This window comes from Gymnoscopelus microlampas (genome assembly GCF_963454915.1).
Source record: "Gymnoscopelus microlampas genome assembly, chromosome: 6".
Taxonomy (NCBI): Eukaryota; Metazoa; Chordata; class Actinopteri; order Myctophiformes; family Myctophidae; genus Gymnoscopelus; species Gymnoscopelus microlampas.
Window position 1 is genome coordinate 14,938,019 of NC_139943.1, and position 23,065 is coordinate 14,961,083.

The 23,065-nt window shown below is 41.5% G+C and overlaps 1 protein-coding gene across 2 annotated transcripts in view; it reads right to left on the reverse strand.

Annotated features, from left to right (window-relative positions):
- Nucleotides 1-4,513: 4,513 nt before the first annotated feature.
- spg11 (SPG11 vesicle trafficking associated, spatacsin) overlaps nt 4,514-23,065 on the reverse strand; it is a 46,592-nt gene continuing 28,040 nt past the window's right edge. Inside the window, exons 26-43 of one of the 2 annotated variants that reach the window (XM_084058945.1) lie at nt 21,706-21,906; nt 21,319-21,426; nt 21,016-21,181; nt 18,345-18,559; nt 17,557-17,763; nt 17,125-17,357; nt 16,695-16,786; nt 15,947-16,261; nt 15,230-15,375; nt 13,430-13,634; nt 12,969-13,103; nt 11,912-12,045; nt 11,039-11,158; nt 8,338-8,506; nt 6,352-6,428; nt 5,720-5,875; nt 5,482-5,633; nt 4,514-5,335 (exon numbers count right to left, since the gene is read on the reverse strand). In XM_084058945.1, coding sequence (XP_083915071.1) covers nt 5,155-5,335; nt 5,482-5,633; nt 5,720-5,875; nt 6,352-6,428; nt 8,338-8,506; nt 11,039-11,158; nt 11,912-12,045; nt 12,969-13,103; nt 13,430-13,634; nt 15,230-15,375; nt 15,947-16,261; nt 16,695-16,786; nt 17,125-17,357; nt 17,557-17,763; nt 18,345-18,559; nt 21,016-21,181; nt 21,319-21,426; nt 21,706-21,906 — 3,012 coding nt within the window. In that variant the 3' untranslated portion in view covers nt 4,514-5,154. Of the gene's footprint in view, nt 5,336-5,481; nt 5,634-5,719; nt 5,876-6,351; nt 6,429-8,337; nt 8,507-11,038; nt 11,159-11,911; nt 12,046-12,968; nt 13,107-13,429; nt 13,635-15,229; nt 15,376-15,946; nt 16,262-16,694; nt 16,787-17,124; nt 17,358-17,556; nt 17,764-18,344; nt 18,560-21,015; nt 21,182-21,318; nt 21,427-21,705; nt 21,907-23,065 lie in introns of both variants that reach the window. The other variant, XM_084058944.1, reaches the window with a different exon arrangement.

Below are 23,065 nucleotides of genomic sequence, written 5' to 3' on the forward strand. Positions count from 1 at the left end.
GGCTATTTGAAATCTACAAGCTCACAACGTGTTGTGAGCTTGTAGATCTGCTGTTTTTTTTTCTTTTCAAAGCATTTTTACACATTTGGAAACGTGTGAAATGGGATATTCTGAAAAATGAGTACTTTTACTTTCAAGGTTCAACTTTATTAATGTCCCAAAAGGGCAAATAGGTTTACAGCAAGAGTTAGTAAACATAATCACTGCCGGTCGCTGCGCATGCGCCCTGTTCCCTCATTGCAAGCAGAGGGAATCCTTTTATTTTGGTAACAGCCCAACTCACTCCAAAACCAACTCACTCCAAATCGAGCCCAACTCACTCCAGACATCTCCCTCCAAAGCAGAGCCCAACTCACTCCACACACTTGGCCAACTCCCTCCACAGCAGAGGACAACTCACTCCACAAATTTCCACAAATTTGGACAACTCACTCCACAAATTTAATTTGTAGAGGAAGACATTTGTGCTTAAGTACAATATTGAGGAATTAAGTACAATATTGAGGAATTTGTTACTTGTGGAAGACATTTGTGCTTACGTACAATATTGACAGCAGAGGACAACTCACTCCACAAATTTCCACAAATTTGGACAACTCACTCCACAAATTTAATTTGTGGAGGAAGACATTTGTGCTTAAGTACAATATTGAGGAATTAAGTACAATATTGAGGAATTTGTTACTTGTGGAAGACATTTGTGCTTACGTACAATATTGAGGAATTAAGTACAATATTGAGGAATTTGTTACTTGAGGAATTTGTTACTTGTGGAAGACATTTGTGCTTACGTACAATATTGAGGAATTCAATTAAGTACAATATTGAGGAATTTGTTACTTGAGGAATTGGTTACTTGTGGAAGACATTTGTGCTTACGTACAATATTGATAATACATAACTTTGGGACTGTGAAATGCATAGGAAAGTGTTGTTAATTGTAAACTGTAGACATTGAACATCTATTTTGATATAAAGTTATACCTAAATAATTAGATGTTATTTTACAAGGTGAGGCACATTGCTCTACACAACTTTTGTTTTTTACTTTAAACTCCCGGTATGTTCAAAATGTCCCTCATTTTATTTATTTTTTAAATAAAATGAGACATACATTTTGAAAGTAGCCGATCTACAAGCTCACTTTATAGGAAGATGAGCACTTACTCCTATTCAATGAAACATCCATTACAATGAGGTGTTGATTAATGGGTCATGTGCCTGCATTATGCAATGACCAGGTGATAGGCTATATGCAGATAAAGTGTTGATGTGAATGGGTCATTTGTATGAAGTCAATTAATTATTCCAAGAATAATGTAAATGGCATGAAATGGGGGAAAAACACACACACACACACACACACACACACACACACACACACACACACACACACACACACACACACACACACACACACACACACACACACACACACACACACACACACACACTATAATATTATAATTTATAGCTGCAAAGTAACTAGTAAAACAAATACATTTAGTGGAGTAAAAAAACAATATTTGGATCCAATATGTAGTGGAGTAGATGTAAAACCATTGGAAGTTGGGAATACTCAAATAACGCACAAATACCCAACATTGTACTTAAGTACAGTACTTAAGTAAATGTACTTAGTTACTTTACACCACTGACACATTGAACCAATATTACACTGGTGACATTGCATGGAGTGAGTTGGCTTTGGTCCTGGAGTGAGTTGGCTTTGGTCCTGGAGGGAGTTGGTCTTTGGTCCTGGAGGGAGTTGTCCGAGCCCTGGAGTGAGTTGGCCGAATATTTCTTAAGTCTTCATGGAGTGAGTTGGATTTGGAGTGAGTTGGGTGGTATTCCCAATCGGAACCTCACCCTCCGCTGTAGGCTGTAGCTCATCTCGGAGCTGCGTAGCGGAGGGAGAGGTTCTAAATGGGGCTATGGCCCACTAAAAGTTGAGAAACACTGCTTTAGAGCAACATAGAGCAGTGTTTAAAAGGTATTTGGAACGTACTTATAGAACTCAATTAGGTTAGTCAAATCAACAGATGTAATGGTTCGTGCCGAGCTGGGATCGAACCCCCAATCTCCCACCCGGCAAAGTGACAACCTACTGCGCTGAGCTGACCCGATCGGCAGAACTGTTATATGAAGATGTTTGTTTCAACAAGTGAATTTGAACCAACATTTATAATATTAATGAACTTTAACCACTTAGTTTAAGATCTATTAGGTTTACCATCTGACTTGAGACAACGTAGAAAACCTTGTCTTATAATATAACTATGAAACTATTATTATTATTTTTAAGAAAAATAATAAAGAAAACTTCGTCTTTTTCAACTGACCTGTGCCCAATGCGTTAAATAAACCATAATTCAATGTAGCAAAAAGACGTGTATTTCCTGGTAGAAAGAAAAAAAACACTGTAATGGAGACAGTTGTGAAAATTAAATCGACGATGAACATAAGAATTTAGAACGAGCGACCGCCCCGCCCCCGTCCATTGAGTTCAATGGACAAGTGGCGCCATCTTGTGAGGTTTCAGCTATTACTTTCAATGGTATGACATCATGATGACATCACGTTGTCATTCTAAATAATAAAATAAAGTAAACATAATTGCATAAAATGCAAAATATTATCTCCCTCGAGCCGGATTTGAACCAGCGACCTAAGGATTTCAATCATGCCACTACAGTCCTCCGCTCTACCAACTGAGCTATCGAGGGGATACCGTCTCCTGTACAACAATTACAGTAATTAAAGTTATACCTAGATGTCGCTGTTTGACACTGAAATATACATTTCCAGAATCCAAAGACGTTAACCAATATCAAAATTGTCTGCATTTCTACATGGTAAATGATATGGTGGTTATCCGGGGAATACATGTGCATCATACGGAGAGGCTTTGGAGAGTTTACCAACAGAGTTGGTGATAGCTCGATACACTTATTTGTTTTAGCTCTTGCTCATTTGATTTTGCTATTTTGTCTCATCTGTTTAAGGAAATAGGTAGCTGATATATTGCACTTTTACCTTAGCGCTAGGTATACTCTTGGTTGCTTGTTTTGGCAGAAAATGAACTTAAGACCTGCATGGTGATTAGTAGTTTCGTTCCCTACCTATGTTGAATGCACTTATTGTAAGTCGCTTTGGATAAAAGCGTCTGCTAAATGACTGTAATGTAATGTAATGTAATGTAATAGCTAACCTTGGATCAAGATTCTCCAAATTCATGTTGCTGACATTGAGACACATTTCCAGTGGGTCGTTCAGTTGACATTTGAGTGCCATCTAGTGGCAAAAAGGAAAACGGCAGTGAAAGTTAAGACAACATTATACAAAGTGTGAAATGATATTTTCTTTTTAGAATATCTATTTCTACTGTATGTAGGGCAGGATCTCCTCTTTGGTCAGTAGGAATGCACCGAGGACACTAGCTGGAGCGCCTCCAGACCATAGACCCCGCCCACTCCACTGACTGGACTGCTTCTCTAAGCTTCAGTCTGATAATCAGGCTAATTGTATGTCTTTATGTCTTGATGAATTGAATTCATAGGACCACAATGAAAACCAGCCCTCAGGGCTTTTTGTGTTATCCTTTTAGCATTAGGCCTATTGTATGACTGTACCTCTGTACTTTTTGCAAACTGTTAATAAAGTATTCTATGTATGTATGTATGTATGTATGTAGCCTACTAGATTTACAGGCCTGAAAAGCTAAATTAAAGTAGTCTCCATATATGGACATGTTACCTTTGTTATGCCCAACCCATCCATCTCCATATATGGGCATGTTACGTTTGTGACACCAACTACCCACAAGACAATTTTTGAGTGGTGCCAACCACTCCTACATTTGACTTTGTCCGTGTGTCCGTATGTCCGTCCGTCCGTATGATTGGTCAAGCTTCACGTGTCACGTGACAACATATTGTTGCTGATTGCAACACAAGGATGCAACCAGTTACACTTTCAAAGGCACCACTCTCTTCTCACTCGGTGTGATTTTTATATACTAGACTCTTATTATTAGAGTAACTATAGGTACAGGCTGCCAAGTGGCCCTCACATCTATGGTATGTCGCACCGCCAGTCCACAGGGACTCTGGGGGCCCCCCAAGGTGGTCCACCGACCCACTCACTCATTAGGTCATTTTAATATAGAATAGTATAGGATACGATATGTCACAGGCTGTGTTTCTAAGCAGAACCCAGAGAATAGTTCTCACTACGGCTGAGTTGCCATTGGTTGCAATAGGGTCTGGCTGCAGAATGAGTATGTGACCTTGTCTGCTGGAACACGGCTGCAGCCAGGCGCTTCTCATTGGTTGATTGAGAAGACTAGCCTTGATCTCCAGGCTTTTATTGTTTAGTTTTGCTAAAAAATAAAAAAGAAGACTGTGGTCATACAGCTCTGAAAACAGCTAACGGACATACCGTACACATAACTCTAAGTAAATCAGTGTCAACCTTCAATTATTTAATCAATAGACAATTTATTTCATTCAGTAACAGTTTTCATTTAATCTCCACAGAAGACATTGTAGAAAGCATTTAGATTTGATGAGAAGTGTGCATTCAACAAAAAGTTAATAATGTTTGACATATCTAACAGGACGATCTGTTGATCTCCATTAGCTGGTAGAAACACAACCTCAATGTGATGAAGCATGAACAGTCACTCTCAGACAATGAACCAGTCAGGTCCATTTAGCCTCGCAAACCAGACAGCCTTTCCACAAACTCCTAATGATACAGTCTGTATCTGCGCCTTGCAAATGCTGTGTCAGGAAGCTGTCATCCGTTTGTTATTTCCATTCAGGAGTATCTATTTTAAGATATCTTAAAATAGAATTCCCATTTCTGCTAAGCAGCAAACTAGATATACTTTGACTAATTTTATTTACAGAAAATTATTTACGTGACTGCAGAAGAGGAACGGAAGCGAGGGGGATGCAGGATATCTGGTTTATTTTCTGTGGATTTTCAGTGATTCTGATGTAGTCTGTTAGGCGGAAGCATTTCAAAATTGAGTGAGACAATAGTCTGTCTAGACAGATCACTCACTCTTTCAATCAAAGAACCAGATGGTCAGTCATTTAACCAGTCAGTCACTCAGTCATTCAGGAGGTCAGTCATTTAACCAGCCAGTCAGTTAGCCAGGCGGTCAGTGAGATAGCTGCTGCTCTTGCAGTCTTGCAACAGTAGGTTGGCCAGGTCAGTGAGCTGGTGTTGGTAGGCCAGTCTGTACAATGTAGAAACATCATCACAGAACCGTAGGAACCTACGCAGGTTCTGACTGCTACTGCCTGCTGGACGACTCAGAGTCCACCTGGGAGAAAACACACACACACACACACACACACACACACACACACACACAAAACAAATCAATGTGTGAAGCAGGGTGTTGTTGTCAACGGGTATTGCATAATTTGTCAATTCTCTAAGGATCAAAGTTTGTAGTTCAAATCTTACTTCTTGGAGACGTCTTCAAACAGACTGGAGGTCAGCGGCCGGTGTCGTTTCAGCTCCTCTAGGTACTGGAAGTCTCCATTAACAAGGACCTTCTGGTAAACAAGCTCCGCCCAGTCTGGGCTGTAGTCATAAGCCTCGGACACCACAAACACCTACGCACACACACACACATAAATACAGTACACTCTATCTGGGTGCTTGTGTGCATGCGATATTGCATATGTGTGTGCGTGTGTACCTGGTAACATCGTGGCAGGGCTTGGGTAGCGATGGCCAGGTCAGCCTGACGCAGATTGATGATGCGTTGCTGTGAGCCGTCTTTCAGGAAGTGACGCTGCAGTAGCACCAGCTTAGCCATCCTCACACAACGAGATGCTTGACGCACACACTGGTCCTAATTCACACACACACGTCATTTTCTCTTTTTATTGTCCTACTTACTGTGTGAGCACAGCCGTGGCTCATAGCTCATGACTCGTACCTAGATACTAGATACTACCGTTGCTGTCGGGCAGAAACCTTGTATGTCCAAAACGGTTTATTTTCAAGAAATTGAAAGAAATACAGTCGAGCCAATGTAGTTATTTTAGTCATAAACTGTCATTAATACTTTCCGTTGGTTCAGTATTTATAAAACCCACTGACACATTTTCACCTTAAAAAAGAAATCGGAAATAGCGAAAATAGCACACTGTTGTACGATGAAATAGAGCATTAATTTTTTACAAAAAAAAAAAGAAATATGGAGGTTTCTGCCCGACAGTGCTGTATTGGGGCCATGAGCCATGGCTTGGCCCACACAGTATAAATTAAGACTTTTTAGATAAAGGAGAAATACATTATTTGAAACGTTCTAAACAGCAGTGTTACCTTGGAGTAGCTCTCTGCGGCATCTTTAAGCAGATCAAACACCTTGGACAGACTTTTCTCCAACTCAGGAGTCACCACTGGATAAACAGAAAAGAAGATTAATGACAGCCCTGTCTGTCTGTCAAGACAAACGAGTGCTCTCCGTCAAGCTTGGAACGACAGATTAAGATTAAGACAGTGTCAGGTCTACTTGGACTCTGGTGAATTCTGTTCATCAGAACACTCGTCTCTGAAATAGTTTCAGGCCTGAGAGACATGTCCTCAGTCTTACCTTCTGTCTATCATGCCTTCTGTCTATCTCACCTGCTGTATGTCTTACCTGCTGTCTGTCTCACCTACTCTCTGTCTGTCTCACCAGCTGTCTGTCTCAGAAAGGGAGTCTACCGGCGCACCTCAATCTAATACGTTTAGTCTGGTGCGTCACAGGGGCAGGGACACCAACATTTGCAGAAGAGATTGACACTGGAGCAGCTCATTGAGAGCACAGCCCTCGCCTGCCTCCCTAGACGCTGCCATTTATGACTCTGAGGAAGATTAAAAGATTGAAACGTCATTATTTATTGCACTAGCACCTGAATAAAAAGGCTTTAACTGTCCGAACTGCTCCAGTGTCAATCTCTTCTGCAAACAAAACAGTAGTTCGGCTATTATATAGTCTGAAATGGTTAAACAGCTTCATAGAACATACAATAAAGCTACATAGAAGCCAATAATACTATGGACGAGTTAAGTCAATAGGATGCAAGGGGAGGAGTTACAGGAGAGAGGGAGAACTATTTAGATTTAACTTTTTTTGGAACAACCGTTTATCTTTGCTCAGTTTCTCCTAGTATAACTACCATCAATTTCCTCCCTGTGTCCATGTGGTCCCTGTCGCTGCCAACCAACAGTCACGAGAGGGTGCAGACCCACCGTTTCTCAACCACTGTTTCCCCAAAAAGTATCAATTAAATATTACAGCCCGTTAATAAAATAGAAATGACTGTGTTATGACTCTTAGGTACAGTGTGAGTGTGGTCCTTGAGGATTGTTCAAATATGCTAGTGGTCCAGAGCAAAAAAAAAGGTTGATCCTCTGATCCACACAGACTCAACAGATGCTTCCCAGGAGTATTTCACTGGGAGAGAGTAACACATGTTCAGGTTCATGTCTTCCCCAGTTCCGCTCCCCTGCTGAACAGGTGCTCTGTCCAACCACTAGGAGCCGCTAGTGTACTGACACTGTACTCAATCTGCCGACTTCCCACCCACAATGCATTAACCACTTAAACCATATATACTCTGTTGTACACAAATAGCAAAAATAGATAATCGACAACTTCACTGAGATTGTAGATCTGCTATTTTTGGGGCGGTGTAACCGCCCCCTATAAGTGAGTTTTGGACACTGACCAATCCTGCACCGTGATTGGCCAATAGTCTACAACGCAGTCTACACCCCTAACCCTTCCACAGTCAATGCAAATCTATACTTTTGCAAAGTCAGCCAATCACATTACAGCTAGTGTCATCACCACTAGCTGTAATGTGATTGGCTGACTTTGCAAATTCAGGACTGTGATTGGCTAGCGAAACACATGACACATGTGCAGCCCTATGAATAGCAGTATGGACTTAAAAAAAAACAATTATCCTTTTTTTTAAGTTTGTCATGTTGTGATGACCACACACCGCCCACTTCACACTGGGTGTGATTTTTATAGAATGTTTGCTTATTTTAGCCAAATGTTCACCTATTATAACATGCGGTTAAAACACCAATTGTGTTTGCAGATGGAACCCGGGGTCTCCGTAGTAATGGGTGAGTGTTCCCTCTACACCACAACTGACAACCTGTTATGGTAATCCACCCTTTTCATCAGTGGGGGCACGAATAGCACAATGCACCTCTAAGAGGTAGAGCCCACCCAATAAGGATCCTGATTTTGGTGCGTCGTAGACCACCAATTACGAATGTTTTTCACTGATATTTTAGCGAAAGTCTCACCCCACGGTTGAGACTCGATAATCTTGAGTTGCGTCCTGGCTGCCATTTCATGGTTCTCTCCAATCTCGCGCCTCATGCTGAAGCAGAGGGCCACCATGTTGTGTTTCTCACTGTCTCCGGGAAGACAGCGCTTGATGTAGTCCAACAGAGCGGTCTTCAGACTGGAACTCTGCACACACACGACCACACAGACAGCATTGGGGCTTTATGCAGTATTTATCCTACAGTATACAGCAATGGTTCCCAACTCTTTTCCTTGGTGACCCCCCGTCTTACATTATGACAAAAGCTGAGACCTCCCCATGCACGCACACACTTGTGTTTTCCAGATATGTTAACCGCTTAAAGGGTAAGACCACTTTAGTAGAGGTTTGGGTTGTGTAGTTACCTTGCCATGATGTAACTCCAAAGGTGGGCAAGAAATCAAAAATGATTGCTCCATTGATTAGAAATTGATAATTCAAAATATGCTCCTCATTGACTTACATTGTACGGTAAAACAGCTCTCAAAGTCACTCTTTTAGCACATAAATGAACCCAAACATAGCTGATTCAGACAATATAGAGCATCACCAAACCCAGTACTGTTTGTTTTTTTAATATAAATGTCAACTTCCAGTTGATTTTACTATTTGAAGATCTGGATCCGGATCCGGATCCGCCGATCCAGTCCAGGTTTTCTACTTATTAAAAATGGCAAAATCAACAGGAAGTTGACATTTTTATAAAAAAAAAAACAGTACTGGGTTTGGTGATGTTCTATATTGTCTGAATCAACTTTGTTTGCGTTCGTTTTTGTGCTAAAAGAGTGACTTTGAGAGAAGTTTTACTGTACAATGTAAGTCAATGAGGAGCATATTTTGAACTAGACGCGTCGCAATTCAGGGCAATTGCAGAGTGTGGTTGCGCCGACGCGAGTCGCGGATCGCTGCCGTCGGGACTCGAGGAATACGCTGGGAGGAATACCATCAGAGGCTGTGCCAATTACATTGTCACATAACTCCTGAGATCACTTGCGTTTCATTTTGAGAGGATTGATCCCCCCAACATAAGGTTTTTGCATCAAACGGTTACAGTTTGAGCATTTGTGGCGCCCCCTATGGATCAAAGTGGAAATGCTTTTGGGGATTTGTTGAGTAAACCACCCTTGACATGTGATTCAAATTTGGGATTGACTGGACGTGTCGTTCGTGATTTGTGGCCTTTTTTGTAAAACGGGCCCCTTCCGCTAACTTTGGAAGCCATTTACGGACGAACGGTATGGACTATCAAAATTCTGTTTCGGTCCAGATTATCGCATGGGTCCAGAGATCATGTGTACCGATTTTTGTGAAATTTGGACAAAATATATGGGAGGAGGAGCTAAAAGTGTGTTTTGAAGAAAATTCAAAATGGCGGAAAATCTATCAAGACGCAAATGGGCGTGGCCTATATGGAAAGTTGCGTAATGACCCAAGGAATCTAGGGAAAAAGACATTTTGATTTTACGACCTACGGTTCAAGAGTTATAGGCCAAAAGGTAAAGTGGGCTGTTATAGCGCCACCAAGTGGCCGACTGGTGTGATTCTTTTCATAATAATTTCGCAAAAACCTATTAACCTCCCCTCCAAATCTTGTAACTGTAGCCCTTACGGTTTCCGAGAAAAAAATACTTGAATGCAATTCCCATTAAAGTGGATGGGGAAATTTAATGCAGAAATAAATCAATATCAAAAAATCTATCCTGACGCAAATGGGCGTGGCCTATATGGGGAGATGCGTAGTGACCCAAGGAATCCAGGTGAAAAGAAATTTTGATTTTCGGACCTACGGTTCAAGAGTTACAGGCCAAAACGTAAAGGGGGCTGTTATAGCGCCACCATGAGGCCGAATGGTGTGATATTTTTTTCAATAATTTCGGACAATATTATGAATTATCCCTCCAAATCTGATAACTCTAGCTCTTACGGTTTCTGAGAAAAAAATACTTGAATTTGAGTTTTTTCACTTTTCCATTAAAGCGGATGGGGACATTTAATGGCACTAATAAATTAATATCAATTAAACTATTCAACCAATCTCTTAGCCCTATACACGCGCACGATTCCCGATTTAGACGGTCATTTTGATATATGGCACAACATTAGGGGATAAAAACTGTGGGAGGAGATGCGTCTGAAAAAAAGTTTATCTATAAATAAATAAAGAGTATAGAGTACTATAGTCTGGTTGCCCTGTTGGGCAACCACACTAATAAAGTGTGAAGATAACTATAGTCTGGTTGCCCTGTTGGGCAACCACACTAATTATCAATTTCTAATCTAATCGAGCAATTATTTTTTATTTCTTGCCCACCTTTGGAGTTACATCACGGCAAGGTAACTACACAACCCAAACCTCTACCAAAGTGGTCTTGCCCTTTAAGCCTTATATATACTGTACGTCTAGTGGGACAAATAGCTAATATAGATCAGATATTTTTTAAGCTTTTTGAAATGCTTTGGCAATTTTATTGACAATAATTTGTCCAAAGTTGCAGTTTAACAATGTTTTTCACTGTGCTTCACATGTGGGAGTTAGGTATGTTAAAGTTACAGTTTTGGACTACAGCAAGGCCTCATCTCCCCCCTTGTAATCTTTAGTGCCCAGACCCCATGCTGGGAAACAGTGCTATGCAGTATAGTGTATAGTGTTAGTGTATGTCTATGATATTGTGTGTTACCTGTCCAGGTGGTCTGTCTACATTCTTCCTCAGGAGTATCTCAAACCTGTGGTTCTGATGAAGCAGGTCAAAGATGTAGGTCATCTCATTATACCTGCCGATACCTGTCAACAAACGTACCTACACAAGCGCACACGCACACACACACACACACACACACACACACACACTTTATTTTGAATTAAGGTTCAGTTGGTTTTGTTTGACCTGCTTCATGTTATGTTGACTTATGTCTTGTCTGTGTTTTATTTATTGTTATAAGTGGTTCCGTTATATTGATGATATCTTTTGTATATTCAAGGGCAGCTGTGAGGAAGTCCAATCATTTGTCACCATATTGAATTAAAGAAGTTCACATTGGAGTCTAGCCATGTGGATACTGGATATATGTATTGTGGATAATATCTTTGGCGCCTGAATTTCTCCAGCGGTATCAATAAAGGTCTTATTTTAATATTAATGGTTTATCTACCACAATAGTGGGTGTTGTCTATTGGTGTTGTCTATTGCAGAGTGTGACTTAGACGAGGTCTGAGTAGGCATGGTCTGCCTTAATAAATCATAATACTTTTTAAATGTATTTGTACAACGTCACTGTCGGGCAAAAATATCTCCATATTTTTGCCCTGCTTTGTCATACAAGAGTGAAAATATTCAATCTACAAGAGTTTTCTAAATATTGATAATATTGATGTATTAACAAGAGCTTGTGACTAAATAATAAATACATTGCATCCATTGGAACACAGGTTATTTTTTTTCCATTTCCTGAAAAGTAACTGTTTTGGACATTCAAGTTTTCTACCCCACAGCGACCGTATATTTAAATGACATCACAGGGCATGAACAGACAAGGGGGGGGCGGAGTCTCACCAGCAAGCCGTACTGCTCGCTGGGGGCCAGGTGGGCGTGGCTCAGGTGTCGGGCCGCCTGGAGAACTCGGACGATTCCCTCCATGTTACAACTCAAACTGAAACAGTCATGGACCACGATCAACACCTCCACAACTACGCACACAGAGACAGATAGACAGACAGAGAGACCCACACAGATAGACAGACAAAGATGAGTGGGTGTCATTTATAAAATGTGAGATTTGCACTTTTTTTGGTCTTTGTCAAACTTTTAGTCATTGCTGATTCTCTCCATGTGCACTGTGGTTCCTGTCGCTGCCAGCCCCCCTGTTGTCACATGGAGTGTGTAGTGTCTAACAGTACACCCCCATTTGACAACAGGGAGTTGTCTACACTGTAGATCCTCTGATCCACATGGAGTCACTGGCTGCTTCTTTTCACCTGACAGTGAGGAGGTTCACGCTATCTTTTCTAGCTCCGTTCCCCGCTGATCAGACATCAAGACCAACCAGTAGGAGTTTTAAAGTGCAGTGAAGAGGACACAGTCACCCGCCAGCTTCCCACCCGCTAATGCATGATTTATACATGGTTGTGTGCTGTGTTGCACACCGAAAATAGCAGTGAGCTTGTAGATCAAACTAGAACGTTGCGTTTTATCTCTTTTTATGCCACCCAGACTTTGACAACAAATGTTCTCTTATTTCTGTTTTCCATATCGAGAAATATGTACCCCTAGGGGGTTAAATTTGCCCTTTACAAAGTTAATTCATGTTCTTTTCTTAGAAATTATCGTTATACTTCCCCACATACATGGATGTTTTAAATGCTTTCTGTGCTTTCTTTCTTTTAATAACTATTTGAAAATACAAATAATAATTTATTTCGATACATATTTGAAACAGAGTGCCTGTGAATGAGTGATTAACAGGGCAGTAGTGTGTGTGTGTGTGTGTGTGTGTGTGTGTGTGTGTGTGTGTGTGTGTGTGTGTGTGTGTGTGTGTGTGTGTGTGTGTGTGCGTGCGTGCGTGCGTGCGTGCGTGCGTGCGTGCGTGCGTGCGTGCGTGCGTGCGTCTTACTGCAGTCCAGTTTGCTCAGTGGTACAGTGGACAGGAGGTCGAGTAGACAGAGTCCAACCAGGTTGGGGTCACCACATAGTTTGGCCAGCTGGACAAAACTATCTCTCCCTTCTGATGGCCTATACACTTGTCTCTCTGCTGGATTAGCAGACAGACAGACAGATAGACAGGTTAGACAGACATAATATCAATAATAATGTGTAAAGCTAGTAGGGGTGTAACAGTTAATCACACTAATGGTTTGAATCGATTTAAAAATAGTTTTTAATAAAATAATTGTTGGGAGCTTTAAAATCGTCTGATTTTGAGTGACACCATTGTACGACAAAGTAGAAAATAGTGCTAAAGTGGTTAATCACACTAATCGACTTAGACTTCTCGATTATTCAAAAAAGCAAGCAATAGAATAATCGCTAAGAGAATAAATGATAGTTGCAGCCCTAAAAGCTAGTGTGTCTCACCAGCGAGTGTGTCTTGTGTGGAGGCCAGTATTCCCTGTACTGTGCCGTTAGCAACCAGCTGGGCTACAGTGTTGGGTTGAAGGTTCTGGACTTTGATAAATGCCTGAGCCTTCTGGTAGCGCTCCGGCTGAGAAGACATGAGGACCTGAGAGAGGACAGCCTGGGGATCCTCTTTGTACAGATCATCGAACGAACAGTCCAACTCCTGGAGGGGAGAAGATTTTGTATTTGTATTTTCTTTTTAATGGAAATTCGTAAAGCTTTTAACTAATTTATTTGTCGAAACAATGTCCCATAGGAATTCATGTAAAACAATATCAACTGTGCACTTTCTGTTCCACACAGGATCAAAAATGGCTGTGTCAGGGCATTGGAGTTTCAAAGGGACTTCACAACAAATAGTGTACTGTAGAGACCGGTTTTCTGAAAGCAAACATTATATTTTTCAGCGGGAGAAGCGTAGATGGAGCAACTCATTACCTGAAAACAGTAGCCACTCAATACATCCATGGTTAGGTATCAAGTTTAGTTAAGGGTCATTTTGAACACACACCAGACAAACAACATCACCTATTCCCTCGACTGTAGTTTCGCGATCAATGTCTGATGAATTGGCATGACAAACCTTTAGACACATATATATATAACTACAACAGACAATACTTTAACTTTACCTGATGTGAAGTATGTGCTAGAAACATTGGCAGTGGCAACTGTTATACGATAATTAATACAAGTTGGAGTCATACTTTTTGGGAAAAACAACACAGCAAGAATAGGCACAAAAAGGGTCTATTACACTCATAGCTTCTCTCTGATTGTAAGTAGTCTTGGGAACCAATGGTTCTCGGGCCATGTGTCCCATCTCTCGGATTGGCTCTATGATCATCTTCTTCCTCCCACTAACTTCACAGTAGTAAGTTGGAATTTCCAACTTACTACAAGGAATAATGCAATGGAAGGGCCATTTAAGTCGACAACTAAATTCCAACTATGAAACTTGGATTTCTCGATATCTCCGAGATGCAGTTGATTTTGTAGCATCATGGCAGAGCAAACTGGGACCCATTGAATTGCTTTTTAGAATTGCTTTTTAGAACAAACTGGGACCCATTGAATTGCTTTTTAGAAAACTGGGACCCATTAGAATTGCTTTTTTCGAACATTTGCCAGATATTGTTTGGTAGTTGTCGTTGAATTTAATAAAACTGTTTTATGTAGTAATTGGTTAGCGCCTGTTGAGTGAGGAATGGTTGGATACAGAAAATAACCTTTCCAACCGCTTCCAATTATGAATGTCTGACTGTCAGGAAGGCAGCATTATCCCTTCATCCACCGTGCACAGTGCAACACCCTACCACACACTGTTAAAGAGGATTTCTATCAAACAATGAAGACATACCTCCTCTGACATAATTAAAGGGTTGGGAGCCCTAGATCAGCGATTCCCAAGTGAGCTCCCAAATAATTGACAAAACGCACTAAGAAGAGCTCCAGTCACAGAATTTGAAAACGTTTTATATAACTATGGTGTTTCCTTGATGAGAGCGAAAAGGCAGAGAAGACAGTGCGCATTTAGATTTTTTTGTTTTCTTTAAAACATTGGAAAAATAGTTTTCATTGTGATACCAATAAATGGGAACCTAAAAACTATACATTAGTTCCATTGATCCAAGGTGGAACACAATCAATCGATTGATCGTTCAAATAAACATGCTCTGAATCGGCTGCCGTGTTGTCTGCCGTGGTCATATGGGTGGGTCGCGAACGCTAGGTCCTAGATATAAAATAAGAGCGTACCTTAGAGAGCTCGTACAGGCTGAGGACCTGCTTACAGTAGTTGTTGCCATGGCGACAGCTGTTGACCAGTGTCTTCAGTTGACAAAGCACTTGGTCGTCAGGGGGGGGCAACAGGTCAAAGGACAACAGACTGCTGACTGATGGAGCTGAGAGGGAGAGAGATGGGGAGGGGGGTATATTTTTTAAAGGTTTTTTAAGGAAAGAGAGGAGAGAGGGGAAGGAGAGAAAGGGCTGTGCAACATCAAGGTTAAAGCCCCTCTACAGTTTTTAAAACATTTTTACAGCTACTTAATGCTCATTTTGAGTGCAAAGTTCAATATTGTATTCTACATTTGAGGTGGTATTTGGCTAAAAGGGACATAAGCATGATTATTATCCCGATCCCACTGACTGGTTAAATGGTTGACAAATCTAGGCTCTACCGTTCTGGTTTTATTTAGATTAGATTCTACAGGTGAAGGAGCATGAGAGTAATCTTCTTCCATCTCAAAGCTGTGCTCTGAGACATCGCTTTTGCTTTCAATTTCACTTTACATCGCCTTTGTGAGAATTGGCAGCGCGAATTGTGATTTCAAATCTCTACCATAATGCAGATTGGTGAGTTAATCAGTGGGGAAAACAGGAAATAAAATAGGCTGGAGGGTGGTTTTAAAGGTCACAATATGAAGATTAAATGTCAGGGGTCATATGAAGGTTAGGGGTCAAATGGATGCTTACAGGTAGTGAGGCTTCTCCCCGGCGGTGCCTCCGTCACTTCCTGTGTGCCAGGGCGGAGTTCTCCAGATGCCAACCCACGGCAATGTAGCACCACCCGCATGTCACTGTGGTAATAAGAGAAATAGCGACACACGCGGCTTGCCTCGTGGACACGCCCCTCATCCAACAACTGGCCAATGAGCTCAGAGAGGACACCCCGCTCCTCGGAACTCAATGCAGATTCGCCGTGCCCCCGGAGTGCAGAGTCGCTGTTTCCACAAATTTCTGCCATGTCGCCCTTTTCTTTCCCTACTGAGTCATGGTTCGCGGCCTCCTCTGTGTACGTGGACAGACCAGGGTTATTTTAGTTAACCACAACTTATGAAGTAATGGAATCTAGAATTAGTCAACTGAAATAAAAATAAAAACAAGGCTTTGCATAACTAAGTGAAACTGTATTGTGTGTTTACTAAACTAACTAAAATCACAGAGAAGCAGTCCTTAGTTATAGTTTTTGTAAATATTTCTTGTTTTACATTTCGAAAATAGCAAAAATAGCTGATCTACAAGCTCACAACTGAGTTCCCAATTTGCCTGACCTTTTTGAATCTCGTGCCTGACTACCCCATTTAAAAATGTAAAACATTTACTAACACTAAAACAAAATCTAAACTAAACTAGCAAACCTGCTTTAAAACCTAATTAAAAATAAACTGAAATTGGAAGAAAAAAAGTCAAAACGAGATTACAATAAAAAGGATATAATAACCTTGCGGCAGACCATCCAGTGTGAGGTCACTCTCCTGGTTCAGGGCAGAGATCTTGGAGAAACAGAACTGTTCGTTGACCAGCACCTCGTACCTAGGGTTGTCACCATCATGACATGTTAGTTGACCATTAATTGTTGTACTAATAATCGCAATTAACGATTTCATTGTTTTTGGCACTGAACATAAGAAACTACAATAAAACTCACATTTCCATTTTTTAGGCATTTTAGGCTGTTAAAAATTAATAAATTGCACTTGACAAAGAAATTACTGAGACTCATTGGTGCCAATAATCAAAATAAATAATGTACTATGGCCAAAAAGGTCCATGCAATTAATCATTTTATACATTCAAAAAGTTTGCGTAAAATAGGGGATCTAAATAGCGGAAATAGCCAATCTACAAGCTCACACTTGGCCAACTCGTACCATGAAGACAAAGAGGAAAACGAAGACGAGTCGGTCTCTTCTGAACTGACGGCTGATAGCGGTGGGAACGGGAGGCTGAATATGCTCTCGGTCTCCATGGAAACACGCAGGAGAACCCGCTCCCGGATGCGATTGGTCCAGAGGCATTTCTCCAGAAGCCGAAGGCGGGGCAGGGGAACCGGATCGACCCGGGACAGCCAATGACCTGCCAGACTCAGCAGTACACACCGCTCCTGTCAAAGGTCAAACATCAAAGTTTAGCTGCCAATGAAATGGGAAAACCTTGTGTTTAGTACATTTGTGAATTTGTCAATTCTATGTCTAATATTAAGTTTAATAAACTAGTCTAGTACTCTCCAAAATCAGGATCAGCATCTGACCCAAACATCTCATCTCATCATACTGTATTTCATTTCATCTCATCTCATCCACCTGGGTTCTCAGCAGTTCTGTCTGGGTTGAGGAGTTGTGGGGAGTCATGTCATCTTCTTCAGTCTGGGACGAGAAGAACTGGGCGGCTGGTTCTGGACTGGTACCATTGGACTCAAACTGCTCATGACATCTCCTCCAGAAACACACCCTCGCCTCCCTCCGCCCCCACTGCCGCTTGGCCTTCTGGGTAATAAACTCCTGGTGCAACTGGATGAGAAAAAAAGAGGGAGAAATCACCTGAAGTGAAGATAATGGTCACAGTGAAGATGGTCGTTCTCAATGATGGACCCACAAATGCCCTTTGATGATCTGGGATTAGATCCCACTAGAAACTTCTCTAATGTGTCTCCCTCTCAGCTTTCCTACTGTCTGTCTATCCCTGGGTCGGGACCCATTTTTATGGGTCGTGAGTAGATATAACTTATTTTTCGTTTCCTACATTTCGTTTTTAATTATTACTTCAAAAGATTATTAAAAAAAAAAAAAAAATTATAAGCATGTCATAAATAAATTCAGAAAAAAAATGTGTCCATAAATTAGGGGGGAAAAGCACTATTTTCACTAGTTTGGGTCCCAGGGAGACAAAATTTCTCTTTTGGGTCTCGAGCTAAAAATGTTTGGGAACCACTGGTCTATCCTACACTGTATCCCTCTCAACTTTCGGTCCCTCTACTACGCCGTCTGCTTTCCTAGAAGGTTGACTCATTCTACGTCTCTGGGTATACTGGCATCAGATACATTACCTCAAAGATCGAATCTGAATTTTGTGTTCCGTGTTGACGTCTCACCTGATTGATCAGCAGGTTATCAACAGGCAGGTCTGCCAGCTCCGCCACCTGCCTGGCCTGGGGGAAGAGGCCTGCAGCCTGCAAGCTGTCCACCAGGCCCTGGTACTCTGTCTGGAGCTCCTGCTGGGAGCACGGCTGCAGCAGTCTGCTAGACACACACACGGGACCAGCCTGAAGAACCTCTGACAACTGGCTCAGCTTTTTAAAGTCAGGACCTGTACCAACACAAGAGAGAGTTAAACGCACGCACACACAAACAGACACAGAAACAGATGTGCATACAAATATACGGTATGCGGGTCTATGCATCCATGGACATTCAATAAACACACACTCAGACACACACACACACACACACACACCCCAGTGTCATTTAGTTTAAGTCCTATTTTAGTCATCTGAAATGGTTTAGTCTTAGTCGACTAAATGAACACAGCAGCAAATTCTGATTTAGTCTTAGTCTTTTGAATAACACACCATTTAGTTTTAGTCCTATTTTAGTCTTTAATCTGTTGGCAAAAGTTGGCATTTAGCTCAGCACAAACTGTCGGCCGATGTGCCCATTGTTGTGCTAATGCATTATAGCTGTCATTCTGGCCTGCCAGTGTTGCCAGGTCTGTTTATTATAAGCGACTTTGGGCTTGTTTCCCTCTAAAGTCGCTTTTAAATAGGGATGTTCCCAGCGGGGTTTTTTCACTGACGTGTACACAACATTCTTTTAATCGGTTATTTGAATAATCAAAAATTAATTCATTCATTCATTAATTAATTGAAATTAACACCCAGAAAATAGCCAAAACTGAGCACATTTCGATCTATAAGGCCATTTGAAAAAATATATTAAGAGTATATGAAAGCCATTTAAAATGTTTATACGATTGGAATTTGACACATCTGCTCCAAAATAACAAATTACATCATTTCTGTGCACAGCGCAAAAGTATGTAATGCTTGATTTTTTTTTATTTGAAGGCTGGAAATAATGCTTAACATGTTTTGCTGGCCTTTTTGCTCTGTTTCAAGTCTAAAAAAGAACAACAAGTGATGTTCTATACTCCTGGTATGCACTGCAGTATTCATTTACAAACATATTTCATGATCTTTGCATCAGTCGGCAGTCGCACCCAGCAGTGCCTTGATGAAATAATATTCCGTACCATTCATGCCTTTTTAAACCTCACCACCACCACCACAGGCGATATCCCAGGATACTTCATAGAGTATCCAGAGATAAAATGCATTCTCACAAAGGAACAGCTACCTGTCACTCAGTGTCCTGTGGACATGAAAGACCACGTTTCATCTGAGCTAATTTCTACATCTGTCACTTCAAAATGAGATGAGACCTCTAATTTAAACTAACACATCAAGTGAGCAGGATCTTGCAGTAGTTTTTACAGCTGACAGAAGAACAGAGGGTGTTTGATGTTGTAGTGGCAGCCCTATGGGGTGGAGTTATCCTTGGGTTTGGGTGGTGTTATTTGTAATGCTTCTGTCCCCTCTTATTACCTGCCTGTCTGAATCAACATCACACTGACAGGAGTGAACACCAGTATGCTGACAGCACCACCTCATAGAGAAATATTAAAGAATGTCTTGAAGTTAATCTATTCAAAGGCTGCATAACTCCAATCCAAACTTCATTTAAGGATGAATGACAATGAGTCTGATAGACTAAAATGGCATTATTATTATTAAAGGACTTTAAAAAAAAAAAGCTATTAGTTCATTATATAAATCACTTGTTGACATGGCAAATTAATAACGAGAACTGGAAATAGTATGCTTTATTTCAGATAGGTCAGTGTAGAGCAGGGGTGTCAAACTGATTTTGGGGTTAGGGCCGCAATGGACGAAAGGTGATTTGATTAACCAGTCGCAGACGCTATGCAAGCTCGCTCACGTACAGAGAGACAGGAACAGGCAGAGAGAGGACAGGCATGCTAGACAAGACCGATGTGCACACACTGGCTCAGCCACAAATCACCTCAAAGGAAAGTAATGTTTTAGCTACATTTCAGCATAGTTTGAAACATATGACATAGTGCATGTTTCCCAGTATACAAAACTGAGTTCAATTTGCTGAGTATAATTAATTCCAGTATATCTAAATGTGTGTAATGAGTGTTCAATTTGATCATTTGGGGCGACCCAATACCTAAATGGTTAGGGCACATACCACATGTGCTCTAATGCCTGACGGCCAGTCCCCTGGTTTGATTCCCATTTGCTTAATGTCACTCTCCTACTCTCTCTCCCTGTGTTTCCTGTCTTTTTACAGTAACTGTCAAATAAAGGCTAAAAAAGCTCCAAATTGACTTAACTCATTGAGTGCCATTAACGTGTTTCACGTGTTTTACCGCTATGGCGCAACGTGCCAATGACGTGTTTGACGTGTTTTTGAAAATTAAAAAAAAAAAAAAAAATGTTCAGAACCTAAGATATCATCATTATCTGAAGATTTGCAGCTCCATCCACTCCTTGTTTAACTTATAACTGAAAAAGGCTGTATCTCGCTTCCTAAGCACTTTTTTTTTACTTTGAAAAAATCTCTGGCACTGCGACAACATAGCCAGAAATAATTCTGGCACTCTGTGAGTTAAGAAAGGGACCATTTGGTTAAATGGGTCAAATTAACAATCAGGATTTGGCTGAATATGAACGTTCTCACCGTTGGACTTGAGCAGTCCGTCCATCCCCGCCAGGAGCAGAAGCAGTCTGTGGAGTTCGTAGCGAGTAGCGCATCGCTGCAACATCGTCATCAACAATACTGATGCCTGGCTCTCCACCCACTGGACCGGGAGGCCCCCGGGGGTCACACACACACTAGACCGCAACTACAGTACAACACAAGGACAGAGAGAGAGATGGAGATGGAGTGAGACACAGGAGAGAGGTAGGTAGGCTATATGGATTAATTTTTAATGAGGTCGTGGTCGTCGTAACATGGGTGTCCCCATGACGGTATGCTTACAGCTACGAGGCTCCGCTGGAAGTCCAACAGTTTGTTCTTGGCCTGAGAGAAGTTCTTATTGTCTGAACATAACTCAAACATCTGGAGGACATGAACCAACACGCACTCCTGTTAGAGAGACAGAGAGACAGACAAGAAGTCAGTCTCAAGAGATTCATTATTTCCCCTAACATTATTGAAAGTTAAAATGAAAACAAAAACATTATCGATGTTTATCTATAACAGTGGTTTTCAAACTTTTTTTTTTCAAGGAATTCCAAGGAACCCCATAACTCTGAAAGTGTACAACTGAAAGTGTACTACACCCCCCCCCCCCCTCAAGGAACCCAGAGACCCCACTTTGAGAACCACCGATCCATAATAATGTTCAGCGATTATCTCTTCTACCTTCTGGAAGAGCTGGAAACCTCGAAGGAGAGGCCTAACGTGGCCCCGTCCCAGCAGGCCCCTCCAGATGATTGACAGGTCATGGAGACTCCAGGAGTGATGACGCTGGCTCTCCTCCAGGTGGGCGGTGGCTTCCGTAGCTGTGACATCATCAACGGAGGATAGAAGCCATACGCACAGACACTGCAGAAGCTCCGCCTCCTGTCATTCAAAATAACAGCGACACAAATAAAAGAGTGTTTTAAGAAGGGATTTAAAAGACTCAATAGAATTAGCACTTCTAATATAGAAGGGCAGGCTGTTCCAAAGCCTTGGAGCAGCAGCAGCAAAGGCGCGGTCACCCCTACTCTGAGCCCGTTATGTGAACCTCTAAGAGCAACTGGTTGGCTGACGTCAGTGCTCTGTGTGGAGTGTAGGGCTCCGAAAGTTCAGACAAGTATAAAAGGCCAGGCCGTGCAAAGATTTGTAAGTAAATAAAAGAAGCTTCAAATCTATTCTAAAATTGACAGGGAGCTAGTGCAGAGCAGCTAAAACTGGGGTTATGTGCTCTCGCTTTTTTGTACCAGTGAGGAGGCGAGCAGCCGCGTTTTGCACCAGCTGCAGGCGCCTGAGTTGCAGTAGTCCAGTCTGGAATATATAAAAGCATGGATTGGCATATCCAGCTGTTTAGGTGGGAGTTAGGGTTTAACTTTAACAAACAGTCGTAATTGGAAGAAACACACCCACACACACAAACACAGCAGTATAGTTCTGAAACCAGAATTTAGGAGATGACATGCCATTGGAGAACTGTTATACGCTAACCAGTTTGTTAACAGCTTAGTTATTTTACCTTCCTTGTCAGAAAAACATCATGGTTTATAACCTTGTAGAACACCGTTACAACGTTGGGGCCCGGGGCCCACCAGGGGTCCAAATAGACCCTTTTGAGTCTGTAACTCTGAGAGTGTAAAAATGTAACCAACTGGACCAAAGGGGCCCTTTGTACACTGCAAGGATTAACCATGCTCAACAGAGCTGTGGACAAACCTGATCACAACTGAACGACCTACTGACTCGGTGATGCAGTGGATGGGTTGTGTGATGCTTAATTAATAGAATGGTGGAAGGAGGGCAGGGTGGGAAGGGATCGGGGGTTGGAGAGTGGGAAAGGGAGAAGGGTGGGGGATACTGAGTTCAATGATGATGGTTTTGTACTTAAAATGCATATCTGTTTGTATATAAAAATCAATAAAAATGTAATAACAAAAATAAACATTTTACAGTTTTACAGTGTCGACTGGGGTCCCAGAGATAAAAATCCTATTAAACTGTTCTTGAATTAAGGATAAAAAATGGACCGCTGCCAACTTGCATGGTC